General features: G+C 45.7%; 1 protein-coding gene across 1 annotated transcript in view; it reads right to left on the bottom strand.

Annotated features, from left to right (window-relative positions):
- LOC126275143 (nephrin-like) overlaps positions 1-15,801 on the bottom strand; it is a 686,204-nt gene that overhangs the window by 126,856 nt on the left and 543,547 nt on the right. The window contains exon 10 of the mRNA XM_049977173.1: positions 568-915. Within this exon, the coding sequence (XP_049833130.1) occupies positions 568-915 (348 nt within the window). The remainder of the gene's footprint in view (positions 1-567; positions 916-15,801) is intronic.

The following is a 15,801-nucleotide window of genomic DNA, read 5'->3' as shown; positions in this document are numbered from 1 at the left end:
ACTTCAGGTCACATCTCGAAGTGACTGAGGAAACTTGACGATACAACGGTGTGCCATGAACTTCCAGTTTCCTCACGTTTTACCTCTCGTACGGCAGGATCGGAGTGCCTGTTATCAACAGGAAGATGCTAGTTCACACTTAGCACGTATCTTTTTCAAAAATATCTGCGCGGTTTTTAGGTATTAAGGAGGCTAGCAAGATTCTCAGTCTATCCCCAACAGAATAGATTTGGGACCAGCTCGGATGTCAACTGTGTACTAGTACAGTTATACAGGATATCAGGGATCAGTTACAGCACTTGTGGGACAACTTGCCTTGGCAACGAGTAGAACATGTTTGCGGCACTCTCCCCAACCCAATCAGTGCATACATCCACCAGACGGAATGCAACATTTTCTAGTTCCTAGTTAATCTTGCTGGATATTGTACTCACTGGAATAGAAATATATACGCTCAAGCAGTGGCGTTTCATTTCGTTTCATTCCATCCTTCTTCATACCTCATTTATTTTCTCTATTGTCTGCCTGTAAATTAACGTACAACGTGAACCCTGGCTGCAGACGAACCTGCAGGTACGACCTGGAAGACGCAGGGCTGCTGCTGGACGCCCACTTCGTTGCGGCCCCAGCAAAGCAGCGTCCCGTAGTCGGCGTCGCTGAGGGGCGTGTGCGTCGCGACGCTGCGGCCCGGCTGCGTAGTGACGGCGGCGGGCGCCGTGGCGACCGGGGCGCTGCCGCCCGCTCCGGCGTCGGCGCCGCTGGCGGCCGTGGGAGCTCCGCTGGCGGCGCTGCTGTTGAAAGCCCAGCGGAAGAGCGTGGCCGGCGGCCGCGCGTCCACCTCGCACGGAACCGACACCGGCTCGCGCCGCGCCGCCCCCCACATCGTCTGCTGGCCCGCCGCGCACTCGGGAGCGTCTGCACAGCGCACAGTGGGCGGGCGCTCCGCTGCAGGTATGGCTAAGCTTCGTTTCGGGGACACAGTGTACACTACTGACCATTAAAATTGCTACACCAAGAAGAAATGCAAATGATAAACGGGTATACATTGGACAAATATATTATACTAGAACTGACATGTGCCTACGTTTTCACGCATTTTGAATGCATAGATCCTGAGAACTCAGTACCCAGATCAACTACCTCTGTCCGTAATAACAGCCTTGATACGCCTGGGCATTGAGTCCAACAGAGCTTGGATGGCGTGTACAGCTACAGCTGCCCATGCAGCTTCAACACGATACCACAGATTCTTAAGAGCAGTGACTGCGTGTTGTAACTAGCCAGTTGCTCGGCCACCATTGACCAGACGTTTTCAATTGGTGAGAGATCTTGAGAATGTGCTGGCCAGGGCAGCAGTCGAACATTTTCATTATCCAGGAAGGCACGTTCAGGACCATCAACATGCGGTCGTGCATTATCCTGCTGAAATGTAGGGTTTCCAGGGATCGAATGAAGCGTAGAGCCACGGGTCGTAACACATATGAAGTGTAACGTCCACTGTTCAAAGTGTGATCAGTGCGAACAAGAGGTGACGAGAATTGTAACCAGTGGCAACCCATAACATCACGTCAGGTGATACGCTAGTATGGCGATGACGAATACACGCTTCCAATGTGCGTTCACCGCGAAGTCGCCAAACACGGATGCGACCGTCATGATGCTGTAAACAGAACCTGGATTCATCCGAAAAAATGACATTTTGCCATTCGTGCACCGATGTTCGTCTTTGAGTACACCAACGCAGGCGCTCCTGTCTGTGATGTAGCGCCAAGGGTAACTGCAGCCATAGTCTCCGAGCTGATAGCCCATGCTGCTGCAAACGTCGTCGAGCTGTTCGTGCAGATGGTTGTTTTCTTGCAAACGTCCCCATCTGTTGACTCAGGGATCGAGACGTGGATGCACGATCCGTTACAGCCATGCGGATAAGATGCCTGACATCTCGACTGCCAGTGATACGAGGCCGTTGAGATCCTGTACGGCGTTCCGTATTACTCTCTTAAACCCACCGATTCCATATTCTGCTAAAAGTCATTGGATCTCGATCAACGCGAGCAGTAATGTCGCGATACGATAAACCGCAATCGCGATAGGGTACAATCCGACGTTTATCAAAGTCGCAAACGTGATGGTACACATTTCTCCTCCTTAGATGAGGCATCACAACAACGCTTCACCAGACAACGCCGGTCAACTGCTGTTTGTGTATGAGAAATCGGTTGGAAACTTCCCTCCTGTCAGCACGCTGTAGGTGTCGCCACCGGCGCCTACCTTATGTGAATGCTCCAAAAAGGTAATGATTTGCATATCACAGCATCTTCTTCCTGTCGGTTGAATTTAGCTTCTGTAACACGTCATCTTCGGGTTGTAGCAGTTTTTAATGGCCGGTAGTGTACCTCAACCAATGCCTTTTCACTTTTGCAAGCAGCATTCTAACTTCAGCGATATCCAGCCTAAAAGCGTCAGTAAGGTATGACCCCATTCATTCGGGCTCATCCTCATATATTGATAAACGTGGAAGAAAGGCATCACTGAAGTACAGAAATAAGGAAAAATTTAGGAAAATTACAGAATATGTCAAACTTGTCATCAGCCAGAACAAGATGTCTTCGTCATCAGAGCATTCTGCGGGGAAGGTAAAGTTCAGAATTCGAATTTCAGTCCACGATTCGACTCCAGTACGCAGGCAATATCTCAGAGTGAGACAATGATGTTGAGACCATCCAAATGAAAAACATGAAAGTATGGGAAGAAATAGTTTTAAAATTAAGAACTATAATGATAGAAACGAACTACACAATATTTGTTGGCGACTGAAAAGGACACTCGTCAAGGTTAAATACAGACCCTTTAAATTTGAAGAACAAGATTACCCCACCAGACTTTGTGTAACAATTCTTTTCACTCTACCGATTTCCGGCATTGTAAACTTTCAAATGTGTCTTTAGTAACATACATGCCTACATTGTCGTCGTTAATTTAAAAATTGCTTTGCACTGTTTTAGATGGCACTCGGTTTTTAAACTAGTTACGACGATCTAGCCACATTACGTTACTGGAAACACACTTGAGAACGTGCAATTCTCGAAACCGGTAGTGTAAAAAATAAAAATAAGTAAATGAATTAATAAATATGCACAGACTGGTAGAAAAAGTTGGTTCTTCAAATATATTGAGGCTGTGGAGCCGACAAAAAAGACAATATTTGATCCTTCACCTCATAGGGTTTGTGGAGGCCTGGCCTCATCCCAAATGCATCTCGTAGCAGTCCTACAGGTTGATCCTGACATTAGCCTCTCACTCGATTCTGAAAGTTACAAATGTTTAGCTGTCACAGCTCGACTCTCTTTACATACATAATAAACTACTCACCCTAACACTGTGTAATGCAAGGCAGTGTTCTGTGATCGTGGAAAATGGGTTAGCGGAAGAAGTATTCACTGTCATTTGCCAGCAAATTCCAGGAAATTAGCTGTGGATTTCACCTGCTGCTGGTTGGTTGGCAACAAAGAGTCACATGATCATGATGAGCTCGACAAATCAGGAAAGGAAAATCATCTATCAGAGCCAACAAGATTTAAATTAATTTTCCTTCAACTGTTACGAGTAACTCAGATTCCTTTATCAAGCACTAGCATAGAAGAATGAACAACTGCCGCCGCACAGTTCCTGGAGAAGAGGTAGTGTTGATATATTGAATGCATACAACGAGTGAGCAGAGTAGCACTGTCTGGACATATTGGTGGACATGGAAATAGGCAAGGATTGTCGGAATTCAATTTGACTGTCGTGATTTCCTTGCCGGTTGTGGAATGGATGAGATGGTGGTAATAAATAACTTGCCCATATCATTTTATTGTTCTTGAGCCCGGTGGTGTTGCTGACGTCGCCTTTCGGATTCCTGGCGCCAGTAGCTCGATCTGTCCAGTGATATCCCTTTGGTTTGAGGCCACTAAGATCTTTGATCGAGGTTGTTGACCGGGTCTGGGCGTGTTGTGGCGTGGCGAGTTGGCGAGTGGCAACGGACGAGGAGGACGGTAGGAGTGGACGACCCGGCGAGTAAGGCGAGCGCTCGCGCAGGCGTCTTGGCCACGGAGACCGGTGGGTGGTTGCTGGGTATATGTTTCGACCGATTTGAATCCGTGGCTGAATTTGAGAGCCGTCTTCGCGCGTAGTCTGACCGGCAAGTTATTAATGGCTGGTCTCCGTGGTCACACTGTTGCTCTGCAGCATTTGCCCTGTGAATGCTGAGTGATTTGTTGAATTGTCGGTTTGCTCGGAAGATATTAAAATAGCGTAAGGGGTTGTTGATGCCAATACATGTACCCGCTTATTCAATGGAGACCGTTCATTTATGTTGCTGGCCGGTCGGAGTGGCCGAGCTGTTCTAGGCGCTACAGTCTGCCTCGGGCATGGATGTGTGTGATATCTTTAGGTTAGTTAGGTTTAAATAGTTCTAAGTTCTAGGGGACTAATGACCTCAGAAGTTAAGTCCCGTAGTGCTCAGAGCCATTTGAACCATTTTATGTTGCGGTGATTGGTTTGGTGTCGCACCACAAATCTGCTATTAAGTGTTTCAGTGCAGCGTCGTCGCCGTAGTTAGTGGCAGTTTTCCGTACACACGCTCCGTCGGCGAAATTGTGAGTGGCATGCAGTTTTAATTTTGTTGCATCGTTGCTGCTACTACAGCTTCTTGGCCTTTCTGTTTTGGCGAGTGCCGACTATCGGTTGGAGGCATCGTCTTGTAGTGAAAAGAGGTGCTATTTTATGTGCAGCGATCAAGGCGAATTCTGTGGAAGCAGCTGGGCAGGAGACGCTACAAAATAACTACGAACATCTTGTAGTGGGGCTTCTTCACCGTCAACAGACGCGGAACGAGATCAATGTTACCTGTGTATGACGCCACGCCAAAGTAAAGAGTGTAAACCACATCAGTTGTTCGAGAGCTGTCGCATTATATTGCTGCTATTCTGTGTCTGTGAGTCGTTTATTCTCTCTCTCTCTCTCTGTCTGTGTGTGTGTGTGTGTGTGTGTGTGTGTTCATTGCTATATGTGTCCTACAGTGACGTTTTACAATCCTATGCCGGAACGTGATTACTGATTTTACGCATGTGTGCTGGTCGTGGAAGATTGTACTTGGCACTCTTGTTCAGAATGCTTTTTTATTCGGCTGCACAGTAGAAAAAGCGGAGGGTTGCGCTATTAGCAGCAGTAGCTGTGAAAGAATTACACGCCGTTTGTATCCTCTTGAAATACACCAGTAATTGTTTGCCACATTCAGTGAGAGCAAAGAATTGATAATTTCTAATTTCATAAAGAGCGATTGGTGTGGCCTTCTGATACTTTTTGCCAGTAAATTAACTTAAACCTACGTCTGTAAGAAATTTTCTTGTGCCAATAAGGCTGCCCCCTAATTTTAAGTTGGATGTGAGTGCACCACGCTCTCTTATGATAGTGTACTGATCAGTTACCTAGCCTAAGTGGTGTTTACGCAAATTCAGCACTGTTAAGCGGGATTACTTCAGAACATATCTATCTTAAGGCGTGCTAAACTATTTAAGCTCTACTACTCGAAAAATAACTAGTTTGGTATGATAATTTGGTATATTGACAGCATAGCGCATAATGGTGTACCGTTAAAGCAGCGCATTGGGCACTAATAGTTATGTGTTGTGTTGTCCTGTAGTGACTGGATACCAGAAGTTAATTAGCAGTTAGATGTGGTGTAAATTGTTATTGTGGGGTAGTTCTAATCGACGAGAATGAATTGATTAAAACTGGAATTCATTTGTCGTTGAGTGTTTTAAGGTGGAAATCTGCGAAAAACACCCAAATTTTGATATTATTTCCGGTGCAAAACTGCAGCTGGCAAGTCCTGTGTCCTTCGTACCATTCCCCCCCCCCCCCCCCTCCCTCTGCTCATTCCAGTTTCTGCAGTTGACACATTATAAACAGGTCCAGAGTTCCCATCGTTCTAATGTTTGGTTGTTTGGCATGCAGCAGCCAATGAAAAAACAAATGTAGCGCACAGGTATCTCGTCGAATTCTTGTTGTATGCCATGGTTTGAATCATGGTACCAAAATCACAAAGGGAATGATTGAAATTTTTGTAAACAGTTCGAATAAATTTCGTTTGTTGCCCATCTAGAGCCTCAGATGAATTTGAAGAGATGTGTTTGCAAGACTAGGTGCAAGTAGAAGGCTAAAAGTAAAGTAGATACTCAACGAATACTAATATCATTTTCCCATAGCACACTTGTAGGATTTTTATGAACTTCTAGGAAACTGATATTCATTGATACGGTGGTATGGAATTCAGCAGTAACTTAGGATGTTAAGTGGAAATGGCTTGGGGCAGTAAAGGCGCAATTGTATGACAGCAGTGATACCATTTATTAACAACGCTACTATCGAACAGTCACTGAAATGTAAAGTAAAATTTTTCTAGTTTAGTTATTTTAAAAGAGCACTATAACTATAAAAACATAATAATGGTCCTGAATCAATAATAATATTAATAATAATAATCAAAACAATAATACAAAAAAATACTCTGTGAGAATCGTAGCATTAGCAATGTCTGCTGACAGTAGTACTAAATTGCTCTCCAGCGTATCAAATCTCACAATTGTTAATGAGTTCTGGCTCAGTCTTACTAAAGACTCAGTTTAGAAAAATCTACAAGTTAGCACTAAAGCTCTAACCTAAGCGGTGTTCATTAAATTATAAATACAATTACGCAGAATAAATACACTATGTGATCAAAAGTATCCGGACACCCCTAAAACATACGTTTTTCATGCTAGCTGCATTGTGCTGACCTTCTGTCAGGTACTCCATAACAGCGACCTCCATAGTCATTACACATCGTGAGACAGCAGAATGGGGCTCTCCGCGGACTCACGGACTTAGAACGTGGTCAGGTGATTGGGTGTCACTTCTGTCATACGACTGTACGCGAGATTTGCACACTCCTAATCATCCCTAGCTCCACAATTACGCTGTGATACTGAAATGAAAACGTGCAGGGACATGTACAGCACAAAAGCTTACAGGACGACTTCGTCTGTTGGATGACAGAGACAGCTGACGGTTGAAGAGGGTCGTAATGTGTAATAGGCAGACATCTATACAGACCACCACACAGGAATTCCCAACTTCATCAGGATCCACTGCAGGTACTATGACAGTTAGGCGGGAGATGAGAAAACTAGGACTTCATGGTCGAGTGGCTGCTCACAAGCCACATATCACGCCGGTTAATGCCAAACGATGCCTCGCTTGGTGTACGGAACGTAATCATTGGACGATTGAACAGTGGAAAAACGTTGTGTGGAGTGACGAATCACAGCACACAATGTGGCGATACGACGGCAGTGTGTGGGTATGGCGAACGTCATCTGCCAGCGTGTGTAGTGCTAGCAGTAAAATTCGGAGGCGGTGGTATTACGGTGTGGTTGTGTTTTTCATGGAGGGGGCTTGCACCCTTGTTCTTTTGCGTGGCGCTATCACAGCACTAGCCTACATTGATGTTTCATGCACCTTCTTGCTTCCCACTATTTAAGAGCGATTCGGAGATGGCGATTCCATCTTTGAACACGATCGAGCACCTGTTCATAATGCACGGTCTGTGGCGGAGTGGTTACACGACAGTTATATCCTTGTAATGGACAGGCCTGCACAGAACTCTGACCTGTATCCTATACAATACCTTTGGGATGTTTTGGAACAACAACTTCGTGCCAGGCCTCAACGACAGACATCAATACCTCTCCTCAGTGCAGTATTTCGTGAAGAATGGGCTGCCATTCTCCACGAAACCTTCCAGCACCTGATTAAACGTATGCCTACGATAGTGGAAGCTGTTATCAGGGCTAAGGAATTCAAGCACTACCGATGGAGAGTGCCACGAACTTGTAAGTCATTTTCAGCCAGGTCTCTAGATACTTTTGATCACATATTGTAACCAAAAAGGTATACTACTACACCTATTTAAAATTGTCATCCATGCACAAACACAGCTAAACATCATTCCGAATAAGTATCATGATGTCGAATATAAAACATAACAATTGAAAAAACAGTGCAAAACTTGTCATTTTAAAGAAATGTCTTTCATCAGCATCAACCCGAATCTCCTCCTCTGAACTCTCCTGCCGATAGATAGTGATAATCAGCCACACAGTTACAAATTAGCACTAGCACAAAAAATAAAGTTACCGTCGCACACCACGGAAACTATAAGAAGTATCAAGGCCTGGTAACTGCATTCTCCAAGACCTGATAGTTTTATTGACCAATCCTGTGTACACAGCGTACAACACTACTCACAGCCACGTCCGTGGGCTCCAGGTACAGTTCTCCCGGAAACCGGAGAAACACAATCTCGTCCTCCCTTCACACGTGTTTGACCTTGCACTTCCGGTGTCGATAGCCGCCATGTAACATTACCACTCAGCTTCGCAGTCGTACGTTTCGCATTACGTTGCACAACTGCTCAGCAGCAGACTTACGGACAGACTTCACGGAACCAAGTAACACCAGACGCCTTGTCTCTGTGCGCTCGGTGCCACTGTGCGTATGCTGTCAGCCAGCTCCGGCACTCGGCCCCGACTCCAAGCTCACGCCATTCCACTACCGCAGCAAGGCTCCTGCAACAGACCACGTGGGAGTGAAAACAGCATTGGCTGTTGTGCTCCAGGGCGTTCGACGCCACTATCTCTGTACTATCGTCCAGCCGCCAGTCCTTTTCCTAGGCGTTGGCTTGCGTTTCGAGTTTACCGGCCCTCAACGGTGATGTTACAAGCGTCCGGGCGTTGAGTTGGGGCTCCGATCCGTACGTTTGCCGACAAAAGGAGGATAACACAGAGCGGCGCTCCCTTCATGCATGCCGCTCAAGATATGTTGTAATTAAGGTGCTGCTCACCGCCTCGACGTTACCTCGAAGTTCTGGCTGTTCTGTTGTCGCACACAAGGCTCCTTGGCGCTGTCACGTTTGCTCATTCGTCAATCCTGTGGCACTGTAAGCTACTTTGATGCTCCACGCGCACTCAGCTGTGGTGGAAAGACACCACGAGCTTTGGCGCAACAGTTAAGTGGGACGCGACATTAACTGTGTTGCATAATCACTGCGCCCAACGTAATCCTTGATTACAAAATACGATGTAAAAGTATTTTTAATGCCAACTGTCTAGAAATTTAGCACACCTGATTTTGATCGTAAACTGAGACTGATTTGTAGTCAGAATACAGCGATGGTAGTATAATCTGCAGACACGCAATTGGAGAAGCAAAGTCCTTCGAGTTGCTAAGCATTTGAGAAGTGCAATATTGGCAAGGAAGTTAGAGATGGAAAATAGTCGTACGTTTGGCTTGGAGGCATGTTTTACGCTACACATGTAACGAAATACAAGGACATGCTGACCCCAACAGTTTTTATTTTGTTCACAATATCAGTTGAAGTATTACATGTCATGCGCATTAGTTGGTCGACTTTCGCGCTTTGCTGACGCAAACTGCAATCCTCTGCCGCTATGGGGCTCAGAATCGTAGCTTGTGACATTGCGGTGTGCAACGTAACTGTATCAGTACGTGAGAAACAGAGTGCGGTAATCGTGTTTCTAATCGCAGAATACTTGCTTCCAATTGAAATTCATAGCAGAATTAAAGCTGTGTACTTGATGATCATAACGACATCAATAATGACCGACGACGGATTTTCCGTGGTCGTAATGAAGGAAATGGTGGTGCTAACCTCAACGTGTGAGACAGAACATGAAGTGCATGACCGCGCTCGGCAATCGACGAGATGTTTTGTACTCTGGTTGAGGATCAGAGGAAAACGTCGTATAAAATAGACGCAGTGTGGCACGTCACGATACGTGTACAGCCCATCGTAGCTGAACTGCGGTACAGAAATGCGTGTGCACGATGCTGCGTCTAATAGTCACATCTGACATGAAACAGAGGAGATTAGACATCTGTCAACAGTTTCTCTTACTATTTGAGCGTAAGGGTGATGGGGTCCTTGACAACATTGTGACAGGTGACGAAAACTAGGTTCACCCAGAAAACAACAGAGAACCAATAGAGTTCTGCCACAAAGATCACCGACGCCAAAAAGGCTCCATACCATGCCAACAGCAGCCGAAGTCATGCTCACAGTGAATTTATGTCTAAAGGAATCACCATAATCTCCGCAAGGTACGGCTAAGCCCTCAGGAAACTGAAAGCATGAATTCGAAATGTTCGTCGACACATGATGCACCCTCTCCTCCCAAATGACAGTGCCAGACCACACACGAGCGCTCCGACATCTGTAGCAATCCGCCGCGTTAGGTTCACCTATCATCGATCATCCTCCATACAGTATCGAGTTGCAACCTTGATATTCTCATCTGTTTCCAAAACTTAAAGAACACCTTCGACTGTACTTTGACTGTCATGAAGCGGAACAAGCAGAGATAAGGTCGTGGTTCCATCAGCAAATTCAAGATATATACAGTGACGGTAACAACGAATTGGTCTCTCGCTGGGACACTATGCTGGCTAGAAGAGTAAAGATGTAGAATGTTAACAAAGTCTGTTTTATTTAAAAAGCTGTAAGCGTTTTCACTGCTTCCGTGCCGTCCACTTCAGTGACTCGGCAGCCGAGTCTGAGACACTGACCACTTTCAGGAAGCTTCCATGCTAGCCATAAGGTTCATTGATGCAGAGGAAGGCGGCAGAGGTAGATCTTTCACATGGTCACCGACAGACAGCTCTATTTAAACTTCCTCATGACCAGCCGATCGTTACTGTAACAGCTAGGCAATATTGTGACGCCCAATCTGTGTCGGACACAGCCATGGAGTCGACGATGCCCCAGTGACGCAGCTGCTGCCACACTCACCATGCTTCAAACCGCTGGCTGCCGCCTGACTGCCAAGGCAGTTGGCAGCCAACACTCCGCTGCCGTCTCTACAAGATCTTTCACCATCTTTCAACCGACGCCGAGGCACGAGGGGATGGTGACCCATCTCAGTACTGCTGAGATCCACCAGCTAACGGCCAAGAGATTGATTCTGGGTGCGGCCGTCGTCTGCCGCAAAGTGTGGCAATACGTCGCTGGCTCTCTCTGGCCGGCAGCAAAGTCGTGTCGAGGGGAACTCTTCGCATTTGGCGAGTCGGCATTTACGGAGCCCACCACCCAAATGTGTGGGTACACCGCGGGTCGTACGGTACGAATGTTGCTCTGACGTTGGTACAAGACAAAGGCAGGCCACGCCCAGGACGAGAGCCTTTACAAATATTTGTCCAGCTCTAAAAATTAATAAAAAACTGTTAGTTACTGATGATTTCGCTGCAGCGACCCACATCGTCCTCCAATCTTCCTCATATACTGCAGTGTAGTGAATGACACTCCTTTGACGATTTTGAGCAGTGTCAGTTAAGAATTAACTCTTAATTACGATTATGGTTCCGCATCAGCTGTAGAATATCTTAGAACGTCTGAACATTTGAACCAGAGCGGGACTCGAATCTTGATATCCTGGGTGTGAAAACATCAACACAAATGGAGAACTGAATTGATTCTGGAGGAGTTCTCGGGTAGTCAAAGTGGTTGAAGTGGCCGCTCGCGACATGCCGAAAATCGGGGTTCGAGTCTTGATCTACTACAAATCTTCATTTATTCTGAAATATTCCACAGCTACAGCGAAACCATAATTGCGGCGAATAGAGTTCATTTCTAATTGATTACAACTATTCATCATCAACGCAGTGTCTCATATAGTACCACAGTATGTCATCCCATAGCAAGGCAATGACGAGAGAAAACAGTACCTTGCCCCATACCGAAACCACAGTAATATAGTGCGACCACAAAAGAGTGAAGACCATCGGGACAGATGGACGTCTGAGCCCATCACGAAGGCGAAATGGGATAGCCGAAACGATTAACACGACGACTTAGACAAGTGGGAAATCCGGGTTTGCGTCCCAGCCTGTCAAAAATTTTCTTTTTTTTCTCAAATAACATAGCCATAACCATAATCTCAATTTTTGAGTTTAGTCCCTCACATTTATCCGAGCGCAGGACGCTCCAGGTGGGGGCTCAGCATCTCTTGACAAAGACCAAGTCGTTTTCCACCACACAGTAGCGGTCGTATACCCTCGCCAGCTTTATTCTCGTGTCAGAGATGGGATATCTTTGAGACTGACTGATCGACAAAGAAGAAGCAATAATTTCATTCTGGTGACAGAAGCAAACTGAGACTGCAATAGCATATCCAAGACGCAGATCAGATTTTCGGTTTACCTCGTGGTATCTTTCTACCCTTATGTCCTTTAATTCCCGACATCCTGTTTTTCCCCCATTCGGGTTTAGACTTACTTATTGCATTTGGTAAAGACCCCTGGAATGAACCATTAATACAACTGGTATGTACAGACATCAAAAAAAGTTTTGCGTCACCCCTGCTCCCAGAACTTCTGAAGACAGACGTTGACTGTGGATATTGTGTAACAAACACAGTCCCTTGGACTGTTCAGATATATCACTAAATCTGCCCAAAGGTCTAAACAACTATGCATAAGTAGCTCCTAATAGACGGAGGGTGTCCGATAGCCGATCAGTTCCAATCATTCCACCATGAAGGAGGTACACGGCTCGTGTTGTCTGTAGTTCAACCATGTCTAGACAGTCAATACCACGGTTGGATCGCGTCTGCAATGTAACTTCGTGCTAGAAAGGCTTTTCAACAAGGGACGTTTCCAGGCGTCCCGGAGTGAAACAAAGCGATGTTCGCGGGACATGGAGGAGATACAGAGAGACAGGATCTGTCGATGACATGCCTCGTTCAGGCCACCCAAGGGCTTCTACTGAAATGGATGACCGCTATCTACGGATTACGCCTCGGAGGAACACTGACAGCAATGCCACGATGTTGAATAATACTTTTCATGCAGCCACAGGACGTCGTGTTACGACTCAAAATGTGAGAAGTAGGCTCATGATGCACAACTTCACTCCAGACGTCCATGGCGAGGTCCATCTTTGCTACGGCGATACCATGCAGTGAGGTACAGATGGTCCCAACTGAATGGACCGCTCGGTATTGGCACCACGTTCTCTTAACCGATGAGTGTCGCAAATGCCTTCAACCAGACAATCGTCGGAGACGGGTTTGGAGGCAAACCGGTCAGGCTGAACGCCTTAGACACACTGTCCGGCGAGTGCAGCAACGTGGAAGATCTCTACCTTTTGGGGTGGTATCATGTGGGAAGGACGTAAGTCGCCGTATCGGCTGTACAATATGTGAGTGCCATTGTCCGACCGATAGTGCAACTATATCTGCAGCATATTGGCGAGGCATTCATCTTCATGGACGACAAGGCGTTACGTGGGACCGACGTAAGGTGCCGTATCGGCTGTACGAAATGTGAGTGTCATCCTCCGACCGATAGTGCAACCATTTGGCAGCATATTGGCGAGGCATTTGTCTTCAAGGACCTTCATGGACGATAATACGCTCCCCCATCTTGCACATCTCGTGAATGACTTCCTTCAGGATAACGACATCGCTCAACTAGAATAACGACATCGCTCAACTATAATGGCCAGCATATTCTCCAGACATGTACCCTATCGAACATGTCTGGGATAGATTGAAAATTTCTGTTTATGGACGACGTGACACACCAACCACTGTGAGGGATCTGCGCCGAATCGCCGTTGAGGAGTGGGCAATCTGGACGAACAGCGCCTTAATGAACTTGTCGATAGTACCCCACGACGAATACAAGCATGCATCAATGCAAGAGGACGTGCTACCGGGTATTAGAGGTACCGGTGTGTACAGTAGTCTGGACCCACCACCTCTTAAGGTCTCGCTGTATGGTGGTACACGATGCAATGTGTGGTTTTCATGGGCAATAAAAAGTCTGGAAATGATGTTTATGTTCATCTCTATTCCAATTTTCTGTACAGTCTCCGGAATTGTCGCAACGGGGGTGATACAATACTTTTTTAGGTGTGTATAAAGTGCAATTCACTAGGACACTTAGCTCCATGGACTGTACCACATGATGTATCATGCTGGGTATTCCGACAAAAAGGCCGTTACGACGGCCGTTACTGAGAGTGTGCCTGACGTAGGCATGGGATACCTCGGGTTCCCCGAAACCTTAGGAATAGGTCAAAATAACCATCAGGTTTCTCATGTCAACTGGAATTTCATAAAACAGAGTAATGTAAATAGTTAAAGTGTCTGTTTAGGTACGAGATAAAAAGGAACTTTTAGGTGAGACTTCTACTACGTGGAATGTGCACCGTAGCAAGGCGTATAGCAAATACTTAATGCATTTAGTTTAGTAGGAAGCATGCATATGGTGTGATATTTTGAATATTTGGTGAAGTTCGTACTTCGGAACAGGAATGTCCCGTTGTAATACCTGAATCAGGGTAGCAGTTAGTAAATAATATTTAGCGCCTAGCTGAAATGCATATGATAAAATATAATGCACATGATAAGTTATATGTGAGCAGTAGTACAGCGCTGACAAAGTAGAACATGACTGAAGTGTCTATAATAACGGATGCTTAAGATTTTCTCTCTTTCATCATGCTAGACTGACACAAAGCAGTGACGTTCTAAAATATGACACGAATGCGAGATGGCAATTAGACCTGACATCATCACTAAACAGCTCTAGGTCCCTCGAAAGACGGTGAGAATGACAGCAGAAAATCCGCCAATGATGTTCGTGAAATCTGGAGATATGATATTACGGGAGAACGACCTTGTTAAGAGGGCGGAGGAGCGGACAGAGGTTCAGGGCACACTTTAGTCGTAGGGGAGGGAAACTGCCCCTAAAAGCGCAAGAACCAACAACTATAAACGACATGAGGATGCAGAAGGAAGTGGAAAAGACTGCATTAAAGACACGTTACGTATATCCACAGGACATGTTGTCTGTAATTGAAAAAGTGTCAAGATAACCTCTCCATTGGTAAAAACTTCCCGAATAGTCCCCGATTCGAATCTCCGGGAAGGGACTGCCAATGGGAAGGTGACAACGAGAAAAAGACTGAATAACCAAAGAGAAGGATAACGTTCAACAATTCGGGTCGTGGGATGTCAAAAGCTTTAACGTGGTAGGGCAACCAGAAAATCTGAAAATGGGAATGCAAAGGCTCAGTCTAGATATAGTAAAGGGTCAGTTCAGTGGAAGTGAAATGGAAAGAAGACAAGGATTTCTGGTCAGATGAGTATAGGGTAACATCATAAGCAGCAGAAAATGGTATAACGGGAGTAGGAGTCGTTATGAACTCGAAGGTAGGGCAGAGAGTGTTTTAGTGTGAACAGTTCTGTGATAGGGTTGTTCTTATCAGAATTGACAGCAGATTAATACCGATGTCGATATTTCAGGTATATATGCTGACATCGCAAGCTGAGAAGGAAGAGACAGAGAAAGTATATGAGGATATTGAAAAGGTAACACAGTACGTGAAGGGATATGAAAATCTAATAGTCGTGAGGGACTGGAATGCTGTTGCCAAGGAAGGAGAAATTAAAAAGGTTACAGAAGAGTATGGGCTTGCGATAAGGAATGAAAGAGGAGAAAGACTATTTGTGTTCTGTAATAAATTTCAGCTGGTAATAGCAAATATTCTGTTCAAGAATCCAAAGAAGACAAGGCAGGGTAGTACGAGAAGATTTCAGTTAGATTACATCATTGCAGACAGATTCCGAAATCAGGTACTGGATTGTAAGGCGTACCCAGGAGCAGATATAGATTTAGGTCACAATATAGTAGCGATGA

This window comes from Schistocerca gregaria, chromosome 1, assembly GCF_023897955.1.
Source record: "Schistocerca gregaria isolate iqSchGreg1 chromosome 1, iqSchGreg1.2, whole genome shotgun sequence".
NCBI classification, from domain to species: domain Eukaryota; kingdom Metazoa; phylum Arthropoda; class Insecta; order Orthoptera; family Acrididae; genus Schistocerca; species Schistocerca gregaria.
Note: the sequence above shows the minus strand (reverse complement) of the source record. Positions and strands in the feature narration are given on the sequence as shown.